Here is a 25,731-nt window from a genome sequence, read left to right on the forward strand (position 1 = left end):
TCTGGCCGAACATGAGAGGGGAAATCAAGGACTATGTAACCAACTACTCAGCCTGTAATGAATATGCACAAGCACAGCAAAAGGATTCAATGATGTCACATGACATCCCAGAGCGCCCATGCCAAAAAGTGAGCATGGACCTTTTTGCCTACGCAGGGAAGGACTTCCTGATCATGATTAATCATTACTCAGATTACTGAGAGGTGGAGTCACTGCCAGACGTGTCATCTGACACGGTCGTCACACGCTGCATTGTCCAGTTTGCCCGCCATGGGCAACCAGACTGTGTAATCACAGACAATGGGGGGTGCTATGTCCAAACACACCAAGACAGTTGTGAAGAGGGCACGACAACACCTTTTCCCCCTCAGGAGATTGAAAGGATTTGGCATGGGTCCCCAGATCTTCAAAAACGTACACAGCTGCACCATCGAGAGAATCTGATGAACCTCCTGACCGGTTGCATCACCGCCTGGTATGGCAACTGCTCGGCATCTGACTGTAAGGCGCTACCAATCAGATCAGCTCTGAAAAAGAGCTGATGTGAAATGATCTGATTGGTCAAAATACTAATTAGTGAAAAAAAGATCAGAATTGGGCTCCCTGTCTAAACGCAACAGCCTAATTATTATATTTTTTCACTAATTGTTTTTTTGACCAATCAGATTAGCTCTTTTGGCAATAATTTAGCAAAATATCAGAATTGGGCTGCCTGTGTAAATACAGTCATAAAGGTCTCTTGCCTTTGATGTCTGATAAATMGATTGGCATTGCCTGAAAGATTATAGATTATACTGTCACAGCTTTTTCCAGTTTTCTTTTTAATTTAAAAATAACTACTAGACCTGATTTAGCCAGCAGCATACCACCCTGCATACCACTGCTGGCTTGCTTCTGAAGCTAAGCAGGGTTGGTCCTGGTCAGTCCCTGGATGGGAGACCAGGTGCTGCTGGAAGTGGTGTTGGAGGGCAAGTAGGAGGCACTCTTTCCTCTGGTCTAAAAAATATCCCAATGCCCCAGGGCAGWGATTGGGGACACTGCCCTGTGTAGAGTGCCRTCTTTCGGATGGGATGTTAAACGGGTGTCCYKACTCTCTGAGGTCATTAAAGATCCCATGGCTCTTGTTGTAAGAGTAGGGTGTCTTGGCTAAATTCCCAATCTGGCCCTCAAACCATCATGGTCACCTAATAATCCCCAGTTTACAATTGGCTCAGTTYATCCCCCTCCTCTCCCCTGTAACTGTTCCTCAGGTTGTTGCTGTAAATGAGAATGTGTTCTCAGTCAACTTACCTGGTAAAGGGAGTATGGCTATATGACTCACTGGTTTTGGTACACAAGTTCATTCATGCCTATTAAGCAATAAAATAGAAAAGGAGAGCTGAAGAAAGAAGGTGGCAGGTAGCGTGGCGGTTAGAGAGGTGAGTCAGCAACTGGAGAGTTTCCAATTTGAATCCAAGGTCTGACAAGAAAGATCAGGTGGGTCTGTGTGTCAAATCCTAAATGCTACTGCCTGCCCTTGAGCTAGGCACTTACACCCACATTTCAGTGTGACAAATAAAGTGATCTTTATCTTAAAACAGTTTCTGTACCTGGGGAGGCAGGCAGCCTAGTGGTTAGAGCGTTGGGCCGAACATGAGAGGGGAAAGGTTGCTGGATTGAATCCCTGAGCTGGCAAGGTAAACAAATCTGTCGTTCTGCCCCTATACAAGGCAGTTAACCYACTGTTCATAATCTGCATCAGCTAACATTGCTTTTTGTGAATTTTGAAGCATAAATGCAATTTTAAAAAGCATGTGAAAGCACATAAAGACTTCATAACGGTCATGTTAACTGACTGATATGATCTCATAGAACAACAAGTATAAGATCTCCTATGCTTGTGTTAACCTCAGACCTTATATTGGTTCTCAAAACCCTATTCTTTCCCTATTCATTTTCGCCATAGGCTGAACGAACAATGGCTGAACGAACAAGAGGTAACTCATTTCCGGGTTTAAGGACTACAAGTTGGCAAGCACTATAACCATGTATAATATAGTTAGTTTAGTTTAAATGTGGTATTTAGTGCCATCTGGTGGTAAAACATAGTTATGGTCATAAATATTTATTGGATGTAAGAGTATTGATTTGATGTAACATACTGAAAATACAGGAGGTGTAGGTGCTTTGAATGAGAGACTATCCACGTGGGCTGGTCTGTGAATTCTATCATTACTCAATGTAATGATACCCAGGCTGTCATTGAAAATATGCATTTGTTTTTCACTGACTCACCTTGTTAAATAAAGGTAAAACAAAAAATAAAATAAAAAAGAGCGAGAGAGAGTCCAAAACAGCAGGTCCGGGACAGGTCAGAGTTCCAGGCAGAACAGTTGAAACTGCAGCAGCACCATGACCAGGTGGACTGGGGACAGCAAGGAGTCGTCAGGCCAGGTAGTCCTGAGGCATGGTCCTAGGGCTCAGGTCCTCYGAGAGAAGAGAGCAAGAGAGAGAGAATTAGATGGAGCATACTTCAATTCACACAGGACACYGGATAAAACAGGATAAATACTCCAGATATAACAGACTGATCCTAGCCCCCGACATGTAAACTATTGCAGCATAAATACTGGAGGCTGAGACAGGAGGGGTCGGGAGACACTGTGGCCCCGTCCGACGATACCACCGGACARGGCCAAACAGGCAGGATATAACCCCACCCACTTTGCCAATGCACAGCCCCCACACCACTACAGGGATATCTTCAACCACCAACCTACTATCCTGAGACAAGGCCGAGTATAGCCCACRAAGAACTCCCCCGCGGCACGAACCCGAGGGAGGCGCCAACCCCGGATAGGAAGATCACGTCAGTGATTCAACCCACTCAAGTGACGCACCCCTCCAAGGGACGGCATGGAAGAGCACGAGTAAGCCAGTGACTCAGCCCCCGTAATAGGGTAAGAGGCAGAGAATCCCAGTGGAGAGAGGGGAACAGGCCAGGCAGAGACAGCAAGGGCGGTTCGTCGCTCCAGTGCCTTTCCGTTCACCTTCACACCCCTGGGCCAGACTACACTCAATCATAGGACCTACTGAAGAGATGGGTCTTCAATAAAGACTTAAAGGTCGAGACCGAGTCTACGTCTCTCACATGGATAGGCAGACCATTCCATTATGTATGCATAGTCACTTTAACTTTACCTACATGTACATATTACCTCAATTACCTCGACTAACCGGTGCCCCTGCACACTGACTCTGTACCGGTACCCCCTGTATATAGCCTCGCTACCGTTATTTTASTGCTGCACTTTAATAACTTGTTACTTTTATTTTTTACTTATCTATTTTTTACTYAACACTTATTTTTCTTAAAACTGCATTGTTGGTTAAGGGCTTGTAAGTAAGCGTTGTATTCGGCACATGTGACAAATAACATTTGATTTGATTCCAATAGGAATTACACATCACTTTGCAAGCTATCATCAGAGCTTATCCCTGATGTGGAAACTGCCTGGATATTCTTTCATTATGTTTTTTTCCAAATAGTAAACAAACATGCCCCATTCCGCAGGTTCAGGGTTAAAGGGYGGGATAATCCATGGTTTTCTTCTGAGCTGTCTTGTWTTATTCACGACCGTAATCTAGCTTGGGCTAAACCAAGGAAATCATGTTCTGATGCTGATTGGCTTATTTTTAGGCAGTTACGAAACAAGTGTTMTTTTCTTCTCAGGAAGGCCAAGTCTGAATATTTTATGTCTGTTACCACTGATAACCTGAATGACCCTAGAAAGTTTTGGAAGGCTATTAAGTCTATGTCTGGTAACAGTAATGTTAATGAATTACCGTCATGTGTTTTGAAGGACTCTGTTGCTGTATATGACAAAACTGAAATGCTGAATTGTTTCAATGAGCACTTTGTATCATCTGGTAGGCTGTTTGATTCAGTGTCCTCTCTCTCTGTACAACCCTGTGTGGATGAACCAGTGTCCTCTGTCTCTGTACAACCCTGTGTGGATGAACCAGTGAGAGCTGGTCAAACTTTTAGCTTTTTGCCATTYTCAGTGCAGGTGGTACATAAAGCCCTGAAATCCTTAGATCAAAGAAAGCCTGCAGGTTCTGATCTTTTGGATCCCTGCTTTTTAAATCTGGCAGCAGATTTCATAGCTGAACCACTTACATATCTGTTCAATCTAACCCTGGAATGTAATGAAATTCCGAAAATCTGGAAATCAGCATTTGTCCTACCACTTTTAAAAGGGGGAGATCCAACTCTTTTAAATAATTATAGGCCAATCTCAAAGCTGTCACCCCTGGGAAAATACTTGAAACCCTTGTGAGTGAACGCTAAAAGAGTTTTTATTTTACTAACTCTATTTTATCAACGTACCAATCGGCTTCAGGAAGAAGCATAGCACAATTACAGCAGCCATGAAGGTTTTAAATTATTCACTGAAGCCCTTGACAAATAACAGCACTGTGTCTCACTTTTTATTGATCTCTCTAAGGCTTTTGATACAGTTGATCATGCTATACTAAGGCAGAGATTGTCAAGTGTAGGTCTTTCAGAGCATGCATTGCTGATGGTTTGCAACATCTGTCTATAGAACTCAGTGCACTCAATTTGATGGGCTTATGTCTGTTAAATTGTCTGTCTTTAATGGTGTGCCCCAAGGCTCTGTACTTGGTCCCTCCTTATTCACTATTTATATAAATGATTTAGACAAAAATGTCCAAAATGCGCAACTTCATTTTTATGCTGATGATACTGTTATTTACTGTTGTGCCTCGTCTCTTATGAAAGCTTTCCAGAACTTGCAAACTGCTTTTTATACTGTTCAACATACCTTGTGTCAATTGAAGCTTATCCTCAATACTGACAAAACTAAACTAATGGTGTTTTCTAAAGCAAGAAATAGACCTCTGAACCTTTCACCTATTACTACCTGTCAGGGCAAGGAGATTGAGGTTGTAACCTCATATAAATATCTTGGAATTTTAATTGATGACGGCCTCTCATTTAAATTGCATATTCAACAACTTACAAAAAAATTGAAGCTGAAATTGGGATTTTATTTTAGGAATAAGGCCTGTTTTTCTTTTTAAGCCAGAAGGAGGTTAGTATCAGCTGCATTTATGCCTTTGGGGATATTTTATATATGAATGCTTCCGCTCAGTGTTTGAGATCAATTGACAACCTTTACCATGGCACTTTGAGATTTATTTTAAACTGCAAAACCCTTACGCACCACTGCACTTTGTATACCAGGGTTGGCTGGCCTTCTCTAGTCACTCGTAGGCTCAGTCACTGGTATACTTTTATTTATAAATCCATTTTGGGTTTACTACCTTTTTATTTGGGCATTTTTATTGTTCAGAAATGTGGTGGGTACTCTCTTCGTTCGCTGGACTTTATCCTCCTAACTGTTCCAAATGTCTGAACTGAATTTGGTAAAAGGGCTTTTATGTACTCTGCGCCATCGTCTTGGAACGCCTGACCTGTCAATGTTTTTAATTTGCTGTTTTTGATTTTTGTTATACTCTTGTGAATTCTATGGTTTTTACTAGATTACTTGTAGTTTTTCATGTTGTTTGTCTGTAATTTTTGTAATGACTTGGTGCTGCCTATCTTGGCCAGGACGCTCTTGAAAAATAGATTTTAAATCTCAATGAGCCCTTCCAGGTTAAATAAAGGTTAAATAAATAAATAAATATAATAATGTGACTTACAAGCCTGGAAAACGTGAATTTCAGGCCACTATAATAGGGTAAAACCAAGCACCCAAATTAATGACTTATTAAATAGTTATATTGTGTTGAATCATGTAATTTAAATGATAACATAGTCACTAAGAATTTTACTTGGTTAAAGCCCACGAAACGAAAACCCTAATGACTGCAGCAGGCATGTCTCTTTCACTAACAAATACAGCCATGGGTTGTAAACTCTACAATTCACCAGGAAGGCAAGGCAGTCTGGGAAATATGCAGATAAGGCTTTACTAGCAGTGTGTTAATTTAACACTGAAAAGTGTAGACCAGTATAGACACTGGACCGGTGTTAAATTTAACACTGGAGAATTTGCTGTTTACAAATATTCCGCTGATAAAAACACAAAGGTTATTGGATATCTATTTGTAAAAGTGTTTGCATAGGCCTATGCCTATTGATAGAGAATTATGCAAAACCTGGCAATCCTTGATTCGGAGACACGGTATAGCCTACCTACCCTTATCATATTCTAGTCATTTGGTAGACGCTCTTATCCAGAGCGACTTACAGGAGCGATTAGGGTGCCTTGCTCAAGCACATATCAACATTCGAACCAGCGACTTTTTGGTTACTGGCCCAACGCTCTTAACCGCTAGGGTATCTGCTGCCCCACACACTACTGGTCAAAAGTTTTAGAACACCTACTCATTCAAGGGTTTTTCTTTATTTTTTTTACTATTTTCTACATTTTAGAATAATAGTAAAGACATCAAAACTATGAAATAACACATATGGAATCATGTAGTAACCAAAAAAGTGTTCAACAAATCAAAATATATTTTATATTTGAGATTCTTCAAATAGCTAGCCTTTGCCTTTGACATCTTTGCACACTCTTGGCATTCTCTCAACCAGCTTCACCTGGAATGCTTTTCCAACAATCTTGAAGGAGTTCCCACATATGCTGAGCACTTGTTGGATGCGTTTCCTTCACTCTGCGGTCCGACTAATCCAAAACCATCTCAATTGGGTTGAGGTTGGGTGATTGTGGAGGCCAGGTCATCTGATGCAGCACTCCATCACTTTCCTTCTTGGTCAAATAGCCCTTAAACAGCCTGGAGGTGTGTTGGGTCATTGTCCTGTTGAAAAACAAATGATAGTTCCACTATGCCCAAACCAGATGGGATGGCGTATTGCTGCAGAATGCTGTGGTAGTTAAGTGCGCCTTGAATTCTAAATAAATCACAGACAGAGTCACCAGCAAAGCACCGCCACACCTCCTCCATGCTTTACGGTGGGAAATACACATGAGATCATCCATTCACCCACACCACATCTCACAAAGACACAGCGGTTGTAACCCATTTGGACTCCAGACCAGAGGACAATTTTCCACTAGTCCATTGCTCGTGTTTCTTGGCTCAAGCAAGTCTCTTCTTATTATTGGTGTCCTTTAGTCGTGGTTTCTTTGCAGCAATCCAACCATGAAAGCCTGATTCACACAGTCTCCTCTGAACAGTTGATGTTGAGATGTGTCTGTTACTTGAACTCTGTGAAGCATTTACTTGGGCTCCAATTTCTGAGGCTGGTAACTCTAATGAACTTATCCTCTGCAGCAGAGGTAACTCTTGGTCTTCAATTCCTGTGGCRGTCCTCAGGAGAGCCAGTTTCATCATACCGCTTGATGTTTTTTTCTTCTTCACAGGATTGGGCAGGGATGCAGCCATGGGTGGACTTGGGAGGGCATAAGCCCACCCACTGGGGAGCCAGGCCCAGCCGATCAGAATGAGTTCCCCCCCAGACTATCCCACAGGTGAAGAAGCCGTATGTGGAGCTCCTGGTCTGGCGTGGTTACGCGTGATCTGCGGTTGTGAGGCTCGTTGGATGTACTGCCAAATTCTCTAAAACGACATTAGAGGTGTCTTATGGTGGAGAAACTAACATTAAATTCTCTGGCAACAGCTCTGGTGGACATTCCTGCGGTCAGCATGCCAATTGTACAGTCCCTCAAAACTTGAGACATCTGTGGCATTGTGTTGTGCAACAAAATTACACATTTTAAAGTGGCTTTTTGTTGTCCCCAGCACAAGGTGCACCTGTGTAATGATCATGCTCTTTAATCAGCCTCTTTGTATGCCACACCTGTCAAGTGGATGGATTATCTTGGCAAAGGAGAAACGCTCACTAACAGGGATATAAACACATTTGTGCACAACATTTTTGAAAAATAAGCTTTTTGTATGTATGGAAAMTGTCTGGGATGTTTTATTTCAGCTCATGAAACTAACACTTAACATTTTGCGTTTATGTTTTTGTTGCGTGTAATTCCACTGACACTCGAATGGACTATGTGCATCTGACCTACAAATTGAGAGATTATTCAGACAAAATCCTAGTTGCTGTTGGTTTTTTGGAGGGGGTAGGCTGAAAATCTACGTGTATGAATACAGGCACTTTCGGGGCAAAGATACGTCTTTCTAAACTGAAATTAGACGTGGTTCAGGCTGCTAATTGATCCGAACTAAAATGGAGTAACGTTTTCACCTTCCAACATGGCAGACGTATATACCCATTTTCTCCAATCACATGGCAGGGTTCTCCTCGGGGAGCACATCCGGTGGCGTTTCCTGTGTTTGTAAATTGAAAGAAATTGGAACTCGGGCCACGGGCGTCGAAACACGACAAACGAGGAAAATTTWAAGGTAAACACCAAAAAACGACGTTTGAATATCACAAATGGGTTGACTTATTGTATGTTTAGTCGTGTATCAGGCAATATTTGACAGATTCGGCCTCCGTCTCTAAGCAAAAAAGCAGTGACTGACACGACTTGTTAGCTTGACAACAGGGGAGGGGGAGTACGCATCGACCATCACGAATGAATGTCTTTATCGGGAAATCTTGCTGTACTAGCTGCTTAGTCGTTTTTTGGCTCATCCGATCGCAATCCTCAAACTATTGTTTTATATAGTTGGCTGTATTTATCCGGATCTAATCATATCGAAATTGCCTAACGATATCATTCTATTTCGATTTGTTGATGGGTGGCAACTGAAGTTAGTAAGATGTGATGATGTACGTGGAAGCCACTACTAGCTAACGTTAGCTACGCCGTTATTAGCTAGCTATCTGTTTCTGTTTTGGCTAGCGGTTAGTTAGCCTCTCGATGATTTGTATCCGAGTTATGATTACATTAACAATTTTGTCACTAGCAGACTCTCTTAACCTGAGCGATTTACAATTAGTGCAATAATCTTTAAATGATTATAAGATTACGAGAAAATMATTTTAATTGTTGGGTTAAGTCATTTAAATGTATCTTCAAGTAGYTAACGTTAGTATTTCTACCATTGCAGGCTAACTAGCAAACGTTAGCTAACCAGCTACGTTTATTAAATCTGTTTCATTGCATATTACTACTTGATGGTCCATTGCCATGCCACACTAGCTAGTTATTTCGTTAACTTCGCCAATTACGAAGTTAGTCAGTAGCTAGCTGCATCCAGGGAAAATTGCTCATATTTGCAACGATAACTAGACATTAGTGTTGCTGCTGGCTGCATGTAATAATGTTAGCTAGCTATGGGGTTGCTAAAAGATAGCTTTAGGCTTTCCCTGGATCATTATTTAGCCAGAGCCATATTATTTGACTATTGTTATTACATTGCATATATTTAGCTAGCTAGAGTTAGGTCAACTTTTTAAATTTGGAATATCTGAATACATGGCTCTGGCCATAGCCATTAACTTTCCAATGTTGGTGCCATTGGTTTAATTTGTAATTTTTTTTCAGCTGTATGGCTATTCTCAATCATGGTAGTCAGTTAGGTTAACCTATCTACAGTATCAGCGTTTTGTCCCAAATTCATGGTAGTTAGCTATACTGTTATAGTTCTTACACCTGTTTGCTAGCTAACATTAGCTATATGATTATGTACACAATTGGAATTGGGTGCCTGACTGAATTGCTTGACCATCCCATTTTGGATATTAGCTAGATGTGTTGTATTAATGTGACCCGTGTTCAGGGCTTGTAGGAGCAGCTCTTTCAGAATCATATTTCATAGCTAGCAAAGTGACCTGATGACAGTGACAAACAAGGAGTAAACCAAATGACCGTCTACAGTTATTATGGAGATGCTAGTTTTTGAGTTATAATTGGGTTTTGTGTGATTGGAGCAGTTACAATCTGTGACTCATTGCTGGTTTTATTGTTTTTAATAATCATTTCATTATTATTGAATGTATTTTCATGTATTGTCCACATCCTCCTCTTCCTCAGTTTTAGTGCTAGATGAGTGAGGTGGGTGTGGCCCCCCGTCAGACTGACCATCCTGATTGACGGATCCCTGGATGACCTTGTCCCCGCCCCCATCCCCGCCCTCACATACACCGTTCCCACTGCAATGTCACACCTGCCCAGCAGCTCAGTCCGCGACCATATGAAATGGGTTTGTTTTCCAACAAAAAAWWAAATAAAATGGCTACAAACAACATGCCTACTATTAGGCAACATTATACAGTATCTTTTGTCACTCAGGATGTGGTCGTCATAAAATGTAAAGTGCTTGATCTTTTTTTTTTTATCATTTGGTTTCATACTGTTTCTGGTGTAACTGTGGCCTATGACAGTCTGAGTGTTTGTCTTCTCATTTGTTTATCTCCTCTACACCCAGACTGGTTCTGTTTTATATATTTTCTAAATGTCTGATTGGTACTGGATTTCCCTGACTCGGGCTCGGTTCTGTTCCTAGGCGGGGTTGCTTGGCTGTGAGGCTGTTCTCTCCAGTATGGCCCTGATGCAGGCCAGCTCCATGGCCGGTCCGCCCAAGAAGATGATGGCTCCACTCGGCCATGGACCACCACCCCAGAGGGATGGTTTAGACCGCGGTCCTCAGAGCCACATGATCCTGCCATCTGGAATGAGCTGTCCACCCCTGGTTAGGAGGAGCTGGGGCAATGCAGAGGGGGAGGAGGGAACTTTGTTGTTTATCATTGTCACCCACTGAAAGAACAACAAATTAGAAATGGATATATTTCCCATTGCCTAGGTCTCAGTAGTAACTTACTGTGGCCTGCTAATATGCCTAAATAAGTCTTCATTAATGATTTAAAGAGGCTGCCAGATTATGTACACCATTTAAAAGTAGTCATAGGTTACCTTCTGTATTTCTGTCTTTTGCCAATGTTTTTTTTTCTTTTTCTGTTCATTATTATTGGTTTTCCCAGCATAATCATGTAAATGATTCTAAAATATCCTGTGGTTCATGTTTAAATTTCACACATTTAGAAAACATTCCTTGCTTTCCGTTCTTGTTTTGTTTCTGTCTTGAAATGTAGGCCTTATCTGTAAGGTAATTTCTCATTTTAAGTTTCATGTTATCTCCACCAGGAAGGCTGATTCACAGGCTCCTGTCTCCCTCTTGTATGTGCTCCCCAGCTTATCCGGAAGGAGGCTGACTTCCACGCCCCCCGCCTGCTGGACGAGAAGGAGATGAGGGCCAACGAGGACATGCAGCTGAAAAAGAAGAACAGGAAGTCAGGAACGCCGTGTAAAGTGAGAGAGCAAGACGGGAGGGGAGGGAAGGTCAGTGTCTCTGAATTTTAAAGCAAAACAGCCTCTCAGTGTGTTTAGGAGAGATTGTTATAAAAACGGGCTGAAGGTGTGTTTGTGGGTGTTTGGCTCGCTTTGTGCTTTTGTGTGTGTGCGACTGACTTTTTTTGTCTCTCGCTGAGTTGGTGCCTTTGAGTTTGCACATTTTGTGTGGGGGGAGGAGTGCAGACGAGATGTGGAGGGGGTGGGGTTCTCTGGAGAGGAAAGAGGGGGGAGGGGAACACAATAACTGTTATTGTGTTTGAGGGGGGAGCAGTAACATGTGGGAGGGGGTTAACCCTTCTCTAGGTTTTGCTTTAAATGGCCAAAATGGTCAAAACGTTGTTTAAATCTTGTACTACCTTAATTTAATTAAGCTTTACGTCAGCACTGGCTTTTCTCATACTAAAACGATTGTATCATATGTTTTCTTCTATACAAGAGTGTGAGGGCATACTTGTTGTGATGATTTAGTAGATTTGTACGTTTTTTTTCCTTCTTCTGTATGGTGTATTTAGGCCTACAATTTTATGCTGAGCCACTATTCTGTCATCCTGCCTAGGTGGTTGTTGTGGATGAGAATGGTAACTGTCCAATATCCAAAGTGCAGAAGAACTTCATCTGTGATCACTGTTACGGAGCATTTAGGAGTGGATATCACCTGAAGAGACACATCCTCATTCATACAGGTATGTGTCCCAACCACAATGGCCTACTTCTGGAAGTTTTCCATTACCAGTTAGGGAGATGTTTAATATGCTTAGCTAATACAGTACGAAAATACATAAGGCCAGCAGAAACACCCGTTTGAATTAAAGTGACCAGTGATTTTAATCTTATTCGATGGCCTCCAAAAAGAGATTGTCTAGTGTCAGATTTTCATTCACAGTTTTTGGTGTTCTCTGTGGGGACCTTTCACTAAAACTGGTACTCTTCGGTTTAGGGGAGAAGCCGTATGCTTGTGGCATATGTGACATGAGGTTTATTCAGCGTTACCACCTGGAGAGACACAGCCTCATTCACACGGGTATGCGTCCTCTTACCGTACCCATCTCTCACTAAACAGGCTACACCTGTAGTGCTGCACCGGAACCCAAGTGTACAGGGTTTTCAGTGTTCTTTTGTCATTTGGACAGTAATTTCCAACAAAGCTCAACATTCCTTTCACCTCAACTATGTGAAGGAGAGGGTTATCACAAATGTACAAATGGGTCCCCCAACACCAATGAGAGTACAAATGAAAGATCTAGTTGGTACAAATGTTTATAGATTGGCCATAGGAGGCTGCACAAAGGTCACAGTTTTAGGACAATGTTGCTTTTAGTAGGTTGTGTTGCTAGTTTAGTAGTAGCTTTTTGTATGCAGTATGAGATTTTGAATAGAATTTACTGCATGGACATCAAGCGACTGATTTTCTGAGACATTTTGTAATATTGGTAAGTAGACGATTTGAAGAGTGGTCTATAGCTTCTCCTATATTGGAAAATAAAACAATGCTTTACACGTTTGCATTTTTAATTTACAGTGAAATCTATTTGSTTTAGATTTTTTTTGTTATCTGATATTTGTGAAATTCTCATTTGACCAAAAGCAAGATGCATTCAGATCATAGTCAAGTATTATGGGTGTGTTCATCATTTGGCCATATGTTTATCCTTGTAAATATAACCAATAATCCTACTCAAATTCATTTGAGTGGACTGTTTGCAATTTGGAATAAAACTTTTTAAATTTATTTTTTAAATTCTGTGCAGATTGAATAGCTAATATTTGTATGCTCTGTGTGTATAGGGGTGAAGCCGTACGCTTGTTCCATGTGTGACATGAGGTTTTTCCAGCGTTACCACCTGGAGAGACACAGCCTCACTCATACGGGTATGAGTCCTCTTTCCGTACCCATCTCACATAAAACAAGCGACCCATTTTACTCCTGTTTGTCATAGAGCAGCCTCTCAGTAGAAATGTATTGAGTGTAAAATCAAAAAGACAGCATGGCAGTTGGCCAGCTTCGGGAGCTCAGGATGTGACAAAGATCTTTATGCTAGGACAAAAACCATGTGGCCTTCATATAGGTAGAAATGCAAACTTAATATACAGTTACTGTGCCTTCAGAAAGTATTCATACCCGTTGACTTATTCCACATTGTTGCGGCCTAAATTCAAAATGGATAACTTTTTTTTTTCTTCTCACCCATCTACACAAAATACCCCATAATGACAGTTCTAACATGTTTTTAGAAATGTTTGCAAATTTATTGAATCTGAAATACATAAATATCTCATTTACATAAGTATTCACACCCCYGAGTCAATACATGTTAGAATCCCCTTTTACAGTGGTTACAGCTGTGAGCCTTTCTGGGTAAGTCTCTCTAAGAGCTTTGTACACCTGGATTGTACAATATTTGCACATTTCTTCTTTTAAAGTTTCTTCAAGCTTTGTCAAATTGGGTGTTGATCATTGCTAGGCATCCATTTAAGTCTTGCCATAGATTTTCAAGGCAATTTTATATAAAACTGTAACTAGGCCACTCCGGAACATTCACCCTCTAGGAACTGTCGGATCGCTGTTCGATCGCCAAACATTTCTGTACGATAAGCCTTGTGTTCCAATTTTTTTACTTCATCTCGCACTGTTGGCAGTAGATGCACCTGATTCAGCGGACTTGCACGCCGAGTAGGAGACATGTCCCATTTTTAACCATTTTAATGTCAATGTACAAACTGCCCTGTTGGGGGTAGCAAATAAAGTGCACTATAGGCCTACCACTGGCCAATCAGATTGCTCAGATTACCGTGTCTGCAGTAACGTAGCGGGTGTAAAAGAAAGCTACAGCAAAGTTGATACTGTGCGATTTCTAAACTTTTAAAACCATGACTAGAGAGAGACTGTCAATAACTATAGCGAAGCGCTGCTGATTTTATCAGTGAGTTCATGTTTACGTTTTTACTTAGCACTGTCCACACTTTCTATTCAACATTTTTTTTTTTTTAAGCCGTTCTCCCTACTGCCACTCGCTCTACAACTAGCGCTGCAGTAGCAATGAATTTATTAGCGGCTTGCATCTTTTATATCAAGGAATATTTAATTTGTCTGGTCATAGGAGTAACAACATACATTTTTGCATGAGATAGAAACAAGGCGGTGCAACTCGAATTTCGCCATCAGCTGGAAGACCTTTTTTGGTCAGTGTCAGTGGAGGAAAGAGAGAGCGGAGGGATGTTGAGAGGCGGACCGTTAGTCTGCTGCCCTCTCCCGCCGCTGAGTCTGACCATAAAATGCTGGCTCATCAGCCCAGCGAAATAAAAATATAAAGCAAATTATTTAAATGTAAGCTCACTTATTTTTTTTATATAACCTTTATTTAACTAGGCAAGTCAGTTAAGAACAAATTCTTATTTACAAAGACGGCCTACCAAAAGGCAAATGGCCGCCTGCGGGGATGGGGGCTGGCATTAAAAATATAGGACAGAACACACATCAYGACGAGACACTACATAAAGAGAGACCTAAGACAACAACATAGCATGGCAGCAACACAGACAACACAACGTGGTGGCAGCAACACATGCCAACACACCATGGTACAAACATTATTGCGCACAGACAACAGCACAAAGGGCAGGAAGGTAGAGACAACAATACATCACGTGAAGCAGCCACARCTGTCAGTAAGAGTGTCCATGTTTGAGTCTTTGAATGAAGAGATTGAAATAAAACTGTCCAGTTTGAGTGTTTATTGCAGCTCGTTCCAGTCTCTAGCTGCAGCGAACTGAAAAGAGGAGCGACCCAGGGATGTGTGTGCTTTGGGGATCTTTAACAGAATGTGACTGGCAGGACGGGTGTTGGATGTGGAGGAAAAGGGCTGCAGTAGATATCTCAGATATGGGGGAGTGAGTGAGGCCTAAGAGGGTTTTATAAATAAGCAACAACCAGTGGGTCTTGCGACGGGTATACAGAGATGACAAGTTTACAGAGGAGTTTAGAGTGAAGTGATTTGTCTTATAAGGAGCATTGGTGGCAAATCTGATGGCCGAATGGCAAAGAACATCTAGCCGCTCGAGAGCACMCTTACCTGCCAATCTATAAATTACATCTCCATAAYCTAGCATGGGTCGGATGGTCATCTGAATCAGGGTTCGTTTGGCWGCTGGGGTGAAAGAGGAGCGATTACGATAGAGGAAACCAATTCTAGATTTAACTTTAGCCTACAGCTTTGATATGTGCTGAGAGAAGGGAGTATGCCTAGACGGTACACTGTCCAAGTACTTGTATGGGTTGACTACCTCAAGCTCTAAAACAGGGCTGTCCAACCCTGCTCCTGGAGAGCTACCGTCCTGTAGGTTTTCACTCCGTCCCTCATCTAGCGCACCTGATTTTAAAAATGAGCTAGTTGATGCGCTGTATCAGGTTGGTTATACCCGGGGTTAGAGTGTGAACCTACAGGAGGGTAGCTCTTCAGGAGCAGGGTTGCGCAGCCCTGCTCTAAACCCATCAGAGGTTGTAATCACACCTGTAGTAATCACACTTAGCTGTGCCTCACAAGTAATACATTAACTGGTTTATTACCGGTGTGATCATATTGCCTACCTCAAATGTTGAAATATAATTAAAAAGTTGTCTGAGAAGAACAAGAATGCATTTAGGGCAATTCAAGCAAAGCTAATATGCGGCGATAATGTTTTGGGCCTGTAGCCTACAGCACAAATGCCATTCCTACAGTACTGTTTTTAATAGGTTGATGTTGCATAGGCTTATGTTTTTTTTAAAGTCGCGTTACAAAAAAATCTGAAAGGTAGATCTCTGCTTGCATTTTGACTCAGTGATCTCGACTCAAAAGGTTGGTGACCACTGCTCTACGATTGTTCCTGTGTGCTTAGCTCTATTCCATTTTAAATCTAGTTTTTTACAAATACAGTGGGGAGAACAAGTATTTGATACACTGCCAATTTTGCAGGTTTTCCTACTTACAAAGCATGTAGAGGTCTGTAATTTGTTTTATCATAGGTACATTTCAACTGTGAGAGACGGAATCTAAAACAAAAATCCAGAAAATCACATTGTATAATTTTTAAGTAATTAATTAGCATTTTATTGCATGACATAAGTATTTGATCACCTACCAACCAGTAAGAATTCCGTCTCTCACAGTTGAAGTGTACCTATGATAAAAAAAATTCAGACCTCTACGTGCTTTGTAAGTAGGAAAACCTGCAAAATCGGCAGTGTATCAAATACTTGTTCTCCACACTGTATATATATATTTTTTAACTAGTTCTTGCCGATGACAAGCATACCCATAAAATGATGCAGCCACCGCAATGCTTGAAAATATGGGGTGTGGTAATCAGTGATGTGTTGTTGGATTTGCCCAAACAAAACACTTTGTATTCAGGACATAAAGTACATTTCTTTGCCACATTTTTTGCAGTTTTACTTTGGTTTCTTATTGCAAACAGGATGCATGTTTTGGAATATTTTTTTCCTGTACATGCTTCCTTTTCACTCTGTCATTTAGGTTAGCATTGTGGAGTAGCTACAATGTTGATCAATCCTCAGTTTTCTCCAAGCTGTTTTAAAGTCACCATTGATAGCATGGTGAAATCCCTGAGTGGTTTCTTTCCTCTCCAGCAATTGAGTTAGGAAGGGCGTCTATCTTTTGCTACACCATCCAAAGTGTAACTTTTAATTTAACTAGACAAGTCAGTTAAGAACAAATTCTTATTTACAATGACGGCCTACACTGGGCCCGGATGATGCTGGGCCAATTGTGCGCCACCCTATGGGACTCCCAATCACAGCCGGTTGTGATACAGCCTGGATTCGAACCGGGGTGTCTAGTGACGCCTTAAGCACTGAGATGCAGTGCCTTAGACTGCTGCACCACTCAGGAAATGTAATGTCTTCATTTTTTTGTATTTATTATAAAAAAATTAACCCATCTGCCAATAGGTGACCTTTGCGAGGCATTGGAAAACCTCCCTGGTCTTTGGTTGAATCTGTGTTTGAAATTCACTGCTTGACTGAGGGATCTTACAATTATCTGTATGTGTGGGGTACAGAGATGAGGTTAGTTTATTCAAAAAATGATGTTAAACAATATTATTGCACACAGTGAGTCCATGCAACTTATGTGACTTCTTAATTAAGCACATTTTTACTCCTGAACTTTAGGCTTGCCTTTAAAAGGGGTTGAATACTTATTGATTCAAGACATTTCATATTTTCATTTTCAATTAATTTATATATAAAAAATCCTAAAACATCATTCCACTTTGGCATTATGGGGGTATTGTGTGTGTGTAGGCCAGTAAAACACAATCTCTATTTAATCCATCTTAAATTCAGGCTGTAACACAACAAAATGTGGAAAAAGTCAAGAGCTGTGAATACTTTCTGAAGGCACTGTATATGTATTTAAATTGTTTAAAACTATCGGACTCATGGGGCAAAAGTCAGTCTCTTGCCAACAGAGGGAATGGTCTCTTGATGTCCAAGCCTGGCACATTACTTACTGGTCGTTCTTCATGACTAGGTATTGTAATTGATAATGGCTTGAAGTTGGTACAGATTATTACTGATGACAATTMTTTTTCTTTTTTTTGGTAAAAACGTATTTTGATGTCAGTGAAGGGTTTCCTCTTTTACACTTTGCCAGCTAACATTTCTGTGGTTAATTCCCAATTGTTGCCATTGAACCCAAATTGAATTTGATTGGGCATAAAACATTTTCTTGTTTTAACCTTAAATACACACTAAAGTTTTTGTCTCCAGGGGTTAAGACATGGCAACAAACATTTGACCTCTAGTACTAGAACTAATCAGTCCTTACATTTGTGTGAAATGTATATGGTTATAGTTTGGGAGTTGTGTATTGTTTTGTGTTCCACTTTATGCAATAGGAACACTAGCTAATATATTGATACTCTGTGTGCATAGGGGTGAAGCCGTTTGCTTGCAACATGTGTGACATGAGATTCTTCCAGCGTTACCACCTGGCGAGACACAGCCTCACTCATACGGGTACTGGTCCGCACACCGTACCCCTCTTAACAATGGGCTATAAACACTGATGCTGCACTTAAGCACCAATACACAGGTTCCTTATGTTGTACTTGCGTAGGCCACGACAAACTAGAGTTTAAAACCGCTTAACAATTTGTGGCTTTCAATTAATATCTCTGGATTCACTATCTTGGCAATTTCATTGTCTTGGTAAATTGCCAAACCAACCCTTTAGTAGGATAGTGCATTAATAAGCTATATTTGTATACTCAAATGACTCAGGTATGCTGGTAATTGTTTTGAATTACTTTATAGCCCTTTTTAAATATTTTGAGTGCATTCATAAAGTATTCAGACCCCTTCGCCTTTCCACATTTTGATATGCTACAGCCTTATTCTAAAATTGATCAAATATTTTTYCCCCTCATCAATCTAYACATACTACCCCATAATTACAAAGTGAAAACAGGTTTTTAGACATTTTTGCTAATGTATTAAAATTAAAGAACAGRCATACCTTATTTACATAGGTATTCATACCCTTTGCTATGACACTCAAATTTGAGCTCCGGTGTATCTTGTTTCCATTGATCATCCTTGATGTTTCTACAACTTGATTGGAGTCCACCTGTGGTAAGTTCAATTGGACATGATTTGGAAAGGCACACACCTGTCTATAGAGGGTCCCACAGTTGACAGTGCATGTCAGAGCAAAAACCAAGCCATGAGGTCAAAGGAATTGTCCTTTGAGCTCCGAGACAGGATTGTGTCGAGGCACAGATCTGGGGATGGGTACCAAAACATTTCTGGAGCATTGAAGCTCCCCAAGAACACAGTGGCCGCCATCATTCTTAAATGGAAGAAGTTTGGAACCACCAAGACTCTTCCTAAAGCTGGCTGCCAGGCCAAACTGCGGAGAAGGGCCTTGGTCAGGGAGGTGACCAAGTACCCGATGGTCACTCTGACAGACCTCCAGAGTTCCTCTGTGGAGATGGGAGAACCTTCCAGAAGGACAACCATCTCTGCAGCACTCCACCAATCAGGCCTCTATGGAAGAGTGGCAAGACGGAAGCCACTCCTCAGTAAAAGGCACATGACAGCCCACTTGGAGTTTGCCAAAAGGCACGTAAAGGACTCCGACCCCAAGAAACAAGATTCTCTGGTCTGAAACCAATAACTTTTTGGCCTGAATGCTAAGAGTCACRTCTGGAGGAAACCTGGCATCATCCCTACGGTGAAGCATGGTGGCAGCATTCTGCTCTTGGGGATGTTTTTCAGTGGCAGGGACTGTGAGACTAGTCAGGATCAAGGGAAGATGAAYGGAGCAAAGTACAAAAATGATCAAATATTAGAGAGTGGTGTGTTAATGTGTTTTATACATCTGTTTTTTCTAGTCAGTGATCTCAAACCAAGTTTCTCATATATTTGATGAAAACCTGCTCCAGAGGACCTCAGAATGGGGTGAAGGTTCACCTTCCAACAGGACAACGACCCTAAGCACATAGCCAAGACAATGCTGGAGTGGCTTCGGGACAAGTCTCAATGTCCATTGGGTTTACCAGCCAGAGCCCGGACTTGAACCCGATCGAACATCTATGGAGAGACCTGGAAATAGCTGTGCAGCARCTCTCCCCATCCAACCTGTTTGAGAGGATCTGCAGAGAAGGATGGGAGAAACTCCCCAAATACAGGTGCGCCAAGCTTGTAGCGTCATACGCAAGAAGACTCGAGGCTGTAATCGCTGCTGAAGGTGCTTCCACAAAGTACTGAGTGAAGGGTCTGAATACTTATGTAAATGTAATGTTTTATTTGTAATAAATTAGCAATACTTTCTAAACCTGTTTTTGCTATATTATTGTGGGATATTGTGTGTAGTTTAATGAGGTGAGAATTATTTAATCAATTTTAGAATATAGCTAACTTATCAAAATATGGATGAAGTCAAGGGGTTTGAATACTTTCCCGAATCAACTGTTTAATAATGGAATGTATCAGTGCAAGCTTTGCATGGCTATTGTGACGTCTCAGATCATTTTAATTACTGCCATTGTTCTGGCKCGTCAGGCTTTCTTCGATGAGTGTTAAGGACTACTTAACCACAGGGCAAGATGCRGACTTCTCTAAAGTTGGTGCTCTGTGTGTATAGGGGTGAAGCCATACGCTTGCTCCATGTGTGATCAAAGATTTTTCCAGCGTTACCACCTGGCAAGACACAGCCTCAAACATACGGGTATGGGTCCGCTCACCGTACCCATCTCAGATATTTAGGTACTCCGGTGAAATAATTTGACATAAGACCATCGAGTTTGATTCTTACAAACAATGAAATATTGCAGATGGACTCCAAGAAGCGTTACAGGAACAGCTTTAATTAGTTTTGCAATGTTATGGACACGTTTCACCGCTGCCACTACTTTTAAAATAGGCCACTGAGTTTTCAAAAATGTTTGTCCATATTTTGGTGTCTGGCACAATACAAACCCAGTTAATATATGCATGATGCTCTTAACAAGCCTTATATACTGACATGACTGGTGATCTGTGTGTGTGTGTGTATAGGGGTGAAGCCGTACGCTTGCTCCATGTGTGACATGAGGTTCTACCAGCGTTACCACCTGTCTCGACACAGCCTCACTCATACGGGTATGGCGTCTGCTCACTGCTACCTTACTGGAGCTAGTGACGCAACATTATTCAGTTGAATGTACATGTTAAGTCCCCAACAGCCCCATGCATTGTCAAATGTTCTGACAAAATGTATTTGTAGGGTTAGGCTACTTTTTTAGCACTCAATTATACAGGATATTCAGTGTTGGATGTCCTTGTGTTGGTAACCCCTTAATCTCAAAGTGAATGGAATGAAGAGGCTTTGTTGGAAACTACTGTCCACTGGAAAGAGCAATCTCCATGTTATCAAATATTAGAGASTGGTGTGTTAATGTGTTTTATACATCTGTGTTTTTTCTAGTCAGTGATCTCCTAACCAAGTTTCTCATATAATTGACTCGTATTTATAATAAGGGGAGTGATTTATCACCAGATGAGATCAATTTAAGTGATGTTTTTTTAGCTTTAGAGAAAGTCATTGTATGTGATATGAGAAATGTAATTGCAAGTACTCTTAAGGCTAGTTGCACAATTTTTTTTTTCATTGTAGTTCCCCTCGAAGTGATTTGTTTATACAATAGTTTAAGTTGTATAGCAGGAAATCCAGCATGTTAATGTCTACAATACATTTAAAAAATCAGGGAATGCATATTTTAAAACTGACAAAGATGGCTAATGTTTGTCTGCTCTGTGTGTGTTTAGGAGTGAAGCCATATGCTTGTTCCATGTGTGACATGAGGTTTATTCAGCGTTACCAACTGGAGAGACACAGCCTCACTCATACGGGTATGTGTCCTCACTTTAAATCTCTCCCTCTCGCTTCAATCTGACATTGCAAATGCCCTGCATGAGCCGTCTATGTCATGTTGGGGTATAATGGAATTGAAGTCATACATATGACTGCATCAAACTCGAGTTTGTATTGTTAAAGGCATTTTATTTCAAAATCAAAGACTATTGTCCCAGCACAGCACTACCAATACTGAGCCTTGATTCCTGTCCGATCTTAGAGAAAGATCTTGAATATTGTTTTATCTATGCAAAAGCTAACCACTTTAGATTTTAATCAAACCCCCAAATCATTGCACAACATTTGTAAATCCGCATCAGATCATGTTTAGAAATAAGGCTTGTAACAGTGTTATAGTGAAATTAACTAATTGAATCAAGTCCCAGGTCCGATAAAATCTTTGAACCCCCATGTTGAAATTGAGCTTGAGGTCTGGCTAAGAGCCACAACTTCAGGCTGACTGTATTTCCAAAAATCTTTGATGGCGTTTAGGATAGCAGGAGAACCAGACCGATTCAGGAGTTTGAGGCGTCACAATAGCATGCCAAAAATCACATGGTTGTGTCAATGTGTTATGTTTAAATATGTACCAACTGCTTAAAATTTTTACATCAAATGTTCATATGAGCAGCATGATGTGAAGCCATGTGTCCACCGGCATTTTCACCCAAAATTCTAATCTAACTCAGCAAAATTGCAATTGTTATTAGCTAAACCATTGGAATCATTGGTAGCTAGTAGCCACGCTTAGGCTACAACAGTGATTTTGCTGTGTATTATGGTGGTGTATTAGAGCATTGCCTTTTCTTAGCATTGCCCTTTTGAACATAAACTGCCTAATACTCATTGGGCGCTAAAATCGAGTCCCAATTGGATTAGTAGATTGCACCTTTTTGACCAACTGCTGTAACAAGATTTTCTGTAAAAGAAAATTGTCTGGTGAACAAGACAAACTGTGCTAAGCTTATTTAGCTGCACTAAAGGTAAAGAAATAATCCACTCAAATATATATATATTTCTTTTTCATTCGTCCCAAAATGTTTTGCTTGTCAGCGATCAAGTTTTCAAGATATGGGTCTTTCAAAAAGCTATTTGTCACGTGCCACATCATCATGGTGATGCGAAACGCTTCCTCATGATGTGGAAAGTGATCATTTGGTTCTTGAAAGTCCTATATCGTAACTTGATTGCTGAAATGCGAAACATTTTGGGACCACCAACAGTGCAATAATGAAAAAAATACCAAAAGATTTTTGAGTGGATTATTCCTGTAAGATTGATCATTTTTGGCAGTTGAACTTTTTTATACTGAAGTTGGTGCTCTGTGTCTGTGTGTGTATAGGGGTGAAGCCATTTGGTTGCACCATGTGTGACAAGAGGTTCTTCCAGCGCTACCACCTGGCAAGACACAGCCTCACTCATATGGGTATGCACCCGCTCACCTTTTCCCTGTAATTAAACCCTAGTATGCAGGGTTGGCAGGATTTATTATTTAGTCATGCACAAAAAAAATATTGTTTTAATATCCCCAAAAAGTTCTTCATTTAATTTCTGTTAAAGATGAGAAGGGTTAGTTTTGCCACCGGGTGACATCATCAGCTCATGTGATGTGTTATGGTTGTGGACTAAAGCATTGGGGGTGGGGGGGAAACATAAAAAAAATCTCTCACTTCATTGGGGGTAACATTTGAAAGATTTGTGAATACCTATTACATTGTGGCAAGTATTGAAAATAGTAGTTGACTACCAATTGATTTACCATCCAAGTATATACATATAACTAAACCTAAAAAATTAGAGGCACTGAAATAATATATTGACGCTCTGTGGGTTTAGGTGTAAAACCTTATGCTTGCACCGTGTGTAACATGAGGTTTGTTCAGCGCTCCCACCTGGTGAGACACAGCCTCAAACATATGGGTATGGGTCCACTCACCGTACCCTTCTCACATATAGAAGATAGTTAAGGATGTTAGTAAAAAAAAAATCACAGGCACACATTCAATAACGATTTAGGACTTTGATCAATAATAATGGTGATTTGCAGTCCTTTTGCAAGTTAACGCCTTTGATGAAGTGTTGTATTGCATCATTGCTATGTTGTACTAGCGAAGTTCCCAGTAGAACTAGGTCACAAGCCGCCACTAGAAAACCACTTTATTTTCGCAACTTCCTAAATTTAAGCACTTTAAGAAGGCCTAGAACTTCCATCAGATAATATAATCCCTTAATCTGTGTTGTATGAGATCATGAAGTGCAATTTCTTACATTCTGAAGTCTGTGGATGGACGCCTTGTCAAATTGTGGTTTGTCATAAACGAATGGCCAATCCTAAATTTTGCACACCTTGTCAACACTTTTTTTGATGAACCCCAACAACTGCAAGCTATTGAGGTGGTAGTGTAATCAGATTCTAAACGGTCAATACCTGGGAAGTTATTGTGTGGATCGACATCAGTGTTTTTATAAGATATTTATTAAGTACACAGTGCATTCGGAAAGTATTCAGATCCCTTGACATTTGGTTACGTTACAGGCTTATTCTAAAATGGATTAAATAAAAAACATTTCCTCATCAATCTACACAATACCCTGTACGGACAAAGTAAAAACAGGTTTCAGATATTATTATCCTTATTTACATAGGTATTCAGACCTTTTGCTATGAGACTTGAAATTGAGGTCAGGTGCATCCTGTTTCCATTTATCATCCTTGATGTTTCTACAACTTCATTGGAGTCCACCTGTGTAAGTTCAATTGAACAGGATTTGGAAAGGCCTGTCTATATAAGGTCCCACAGTTGACAGTGCATGTCAGAGCAAAAACCAAGCCGTGAGGTCAAAGGAATTGTCTGTGGAGCTCAGACAGGATTGTGTCAAGGCACAGATCTGGGGAAGGGTAACCAAAACATTTCTGCAGCATTGAAGCTCCCCAAGAACACAGTGGCCTCCATTATTCTTAAATGGAAGAAGTTTAGAACCACCAAGACTCTTCCTAGAGCTGGACGCCCAACCAAACTGAGCAATCTGGGGAGAAGGGCCTTGGTCAGGGAGGTGACCAAGAACCCGATGGTCACTGACAGAGCTCCAGATTTCCTCTGTGCAGATGGGAGAACCTTCCAGAAGGGCAACCATCTCTGCAGCACTCCACCAATCAGGTCTTTATGGTAGAGTGGCCAGACGAAGACACTCAGTAAAAGGCACATGACAGCCCACTTGGAGTTTGCCAAAAGGCAGCTAAAGGACTCAGACCATGAGAAACAAGATTGGTCTGGTCTGATGAAACCAAGATTGAACCWTTTTGGCCTGAATGCCAAGTGTCACGTCTGGAGGAAACCTGGCACCATCCCTACGGTGAAGCATGGTGGTGGCAGCATTATGCTGTGGGGGATGTTTTTCAGTGGCAGGGACTGGGAGACTAGCAGGTCTCTCCGATCTAACATCTCTGTAGAGACCTGAAAATAGCGGTGCAACAACACTCACCATCCAACTTGACAGAACTTGAGGATCTGCAGAGAGGAATGGGAGAAACTCCCCAAATACAGGTGTGCCAAGCTTGTAGCGTCACTCCCAAGAAGACTCGGCTGTAATCGCTGCCAAAGGTGCTTCAACAAAGTACTGAGTAAAGGGTCTGAATACTTATGTCAATGTGATATTTCAGTTTTTTCTTAATACATTTGCAAACATTTCTAAAACCCTGTTTAAAAAAAAAAAAAAAATTGTCATTATGGGGTATTGTGTGTAGATTGAGGGATAAAAAAATATATAGATTTTATAATAAGGCTGTAATGTAACAAAATGTGGAAAAAGTCAAGGGGTCTGAATACTTTCCGACTGAACTGTAAATGTATACATCTTAATTTTGGAAGACTTTAATTGACAGACAGTGGGGCATAAAAATAATATGATGTTCTGTGTGTGTGTGTATAGGGGTGAAGCCGTATGCTTGCACCATGTGTGACAAGAGGTTTTTCCAGCGAGACCATCTACGGAGACACAGCGTCACTCATATGGGTATGGGTCCATTCTGGTGTACAGGGTTG

General features: G+C 41.0%; 1 protein-coding gene across 50 annotated transcripts in view; it reads left to right on the forward strand.

The window, feature by feature from the left end:
* The first annotated feature begins 8,288 nt into the window (after positions 1–8,288).
* The window catches only part of LOC111965695 (gastrula zinc finger protein XlCGF58.1), a 32,325-nt gene continuing 14,882 nt past the window's right edge, over positions 8,289–25,731 (forward strand). For 22 of the 50 annotated variants that reach the window (XM_023989926.2, XM_070444240.1, XM_023989959.2 and 19 more), the window contains exons 1-13: positions 8,289–8,394; positions 9,975–10,143; positions 10,447–10,632; positions 11,133–11,279; positions 11,848–11,974; positions 12,229–12,312; positions 13,077–13,160; positions 18,226–18,309; positions 20,438–20,521; positions 20,851–20,934; positions 21,601–21,684; positions 23,031–23,114; positions 25,619–25,702. In XM_023989926.2, coding sequence (XP_023845694.1) covers positions 10,099–10,143; positions 10,447–10,632; positions 11,133–11,279; positions 11,848–11,974; positions 12,229–12,312; positions 13,077–13,160; positions 18,226–18,309; positions 20,438–20,521; positions 20,851–20,934; positions 21,601–21,684; positions 23,031–23,114; positions 25,619–25,702 — 1,177 coding nt within the window. In that variant the 5' untranslated portion in view covers positions 8,289–8,394; positions 9,975–10,098. Of the gene's footprint in view, positions 8,395–8,557; positions 8,768–9,974; positions 10,144–10,446; positions 10,633–11,132; positions 11,280–11,847; positions 11,975–12,228; positions 12,313–13,076; positions 13,161–18,225; positions 18,310–20,437; positions 20,522–20,850; positions 20,935–21,600; positions 21,685–23,030; positions 23,115–25,618; positions 25,703–25,731 lie in introns of those variants that run through there. The other 28 variants (XM_023990095.2, XM_070444271.1, XM_023990179.2 and 25 more) reach the window with 16 other exon arrangements.

The sequence above is a fragment of the Salvelinus sp. IW2-2015 genome, linkage group LG1 (genome assembly GCF_002910315.2).
Source record: "Salvelinus sp. IW2-2015 linkage group LG1, ASM291031v2, whole genome shotgun sequence".
NCBI classification, from domain to species: Eukaryota; Metazoa; Chordata; class Actinopteri; order Salmoniformes; family Salmonidae; genus Salvelinus; species Salvelinus sp. IW2-2015.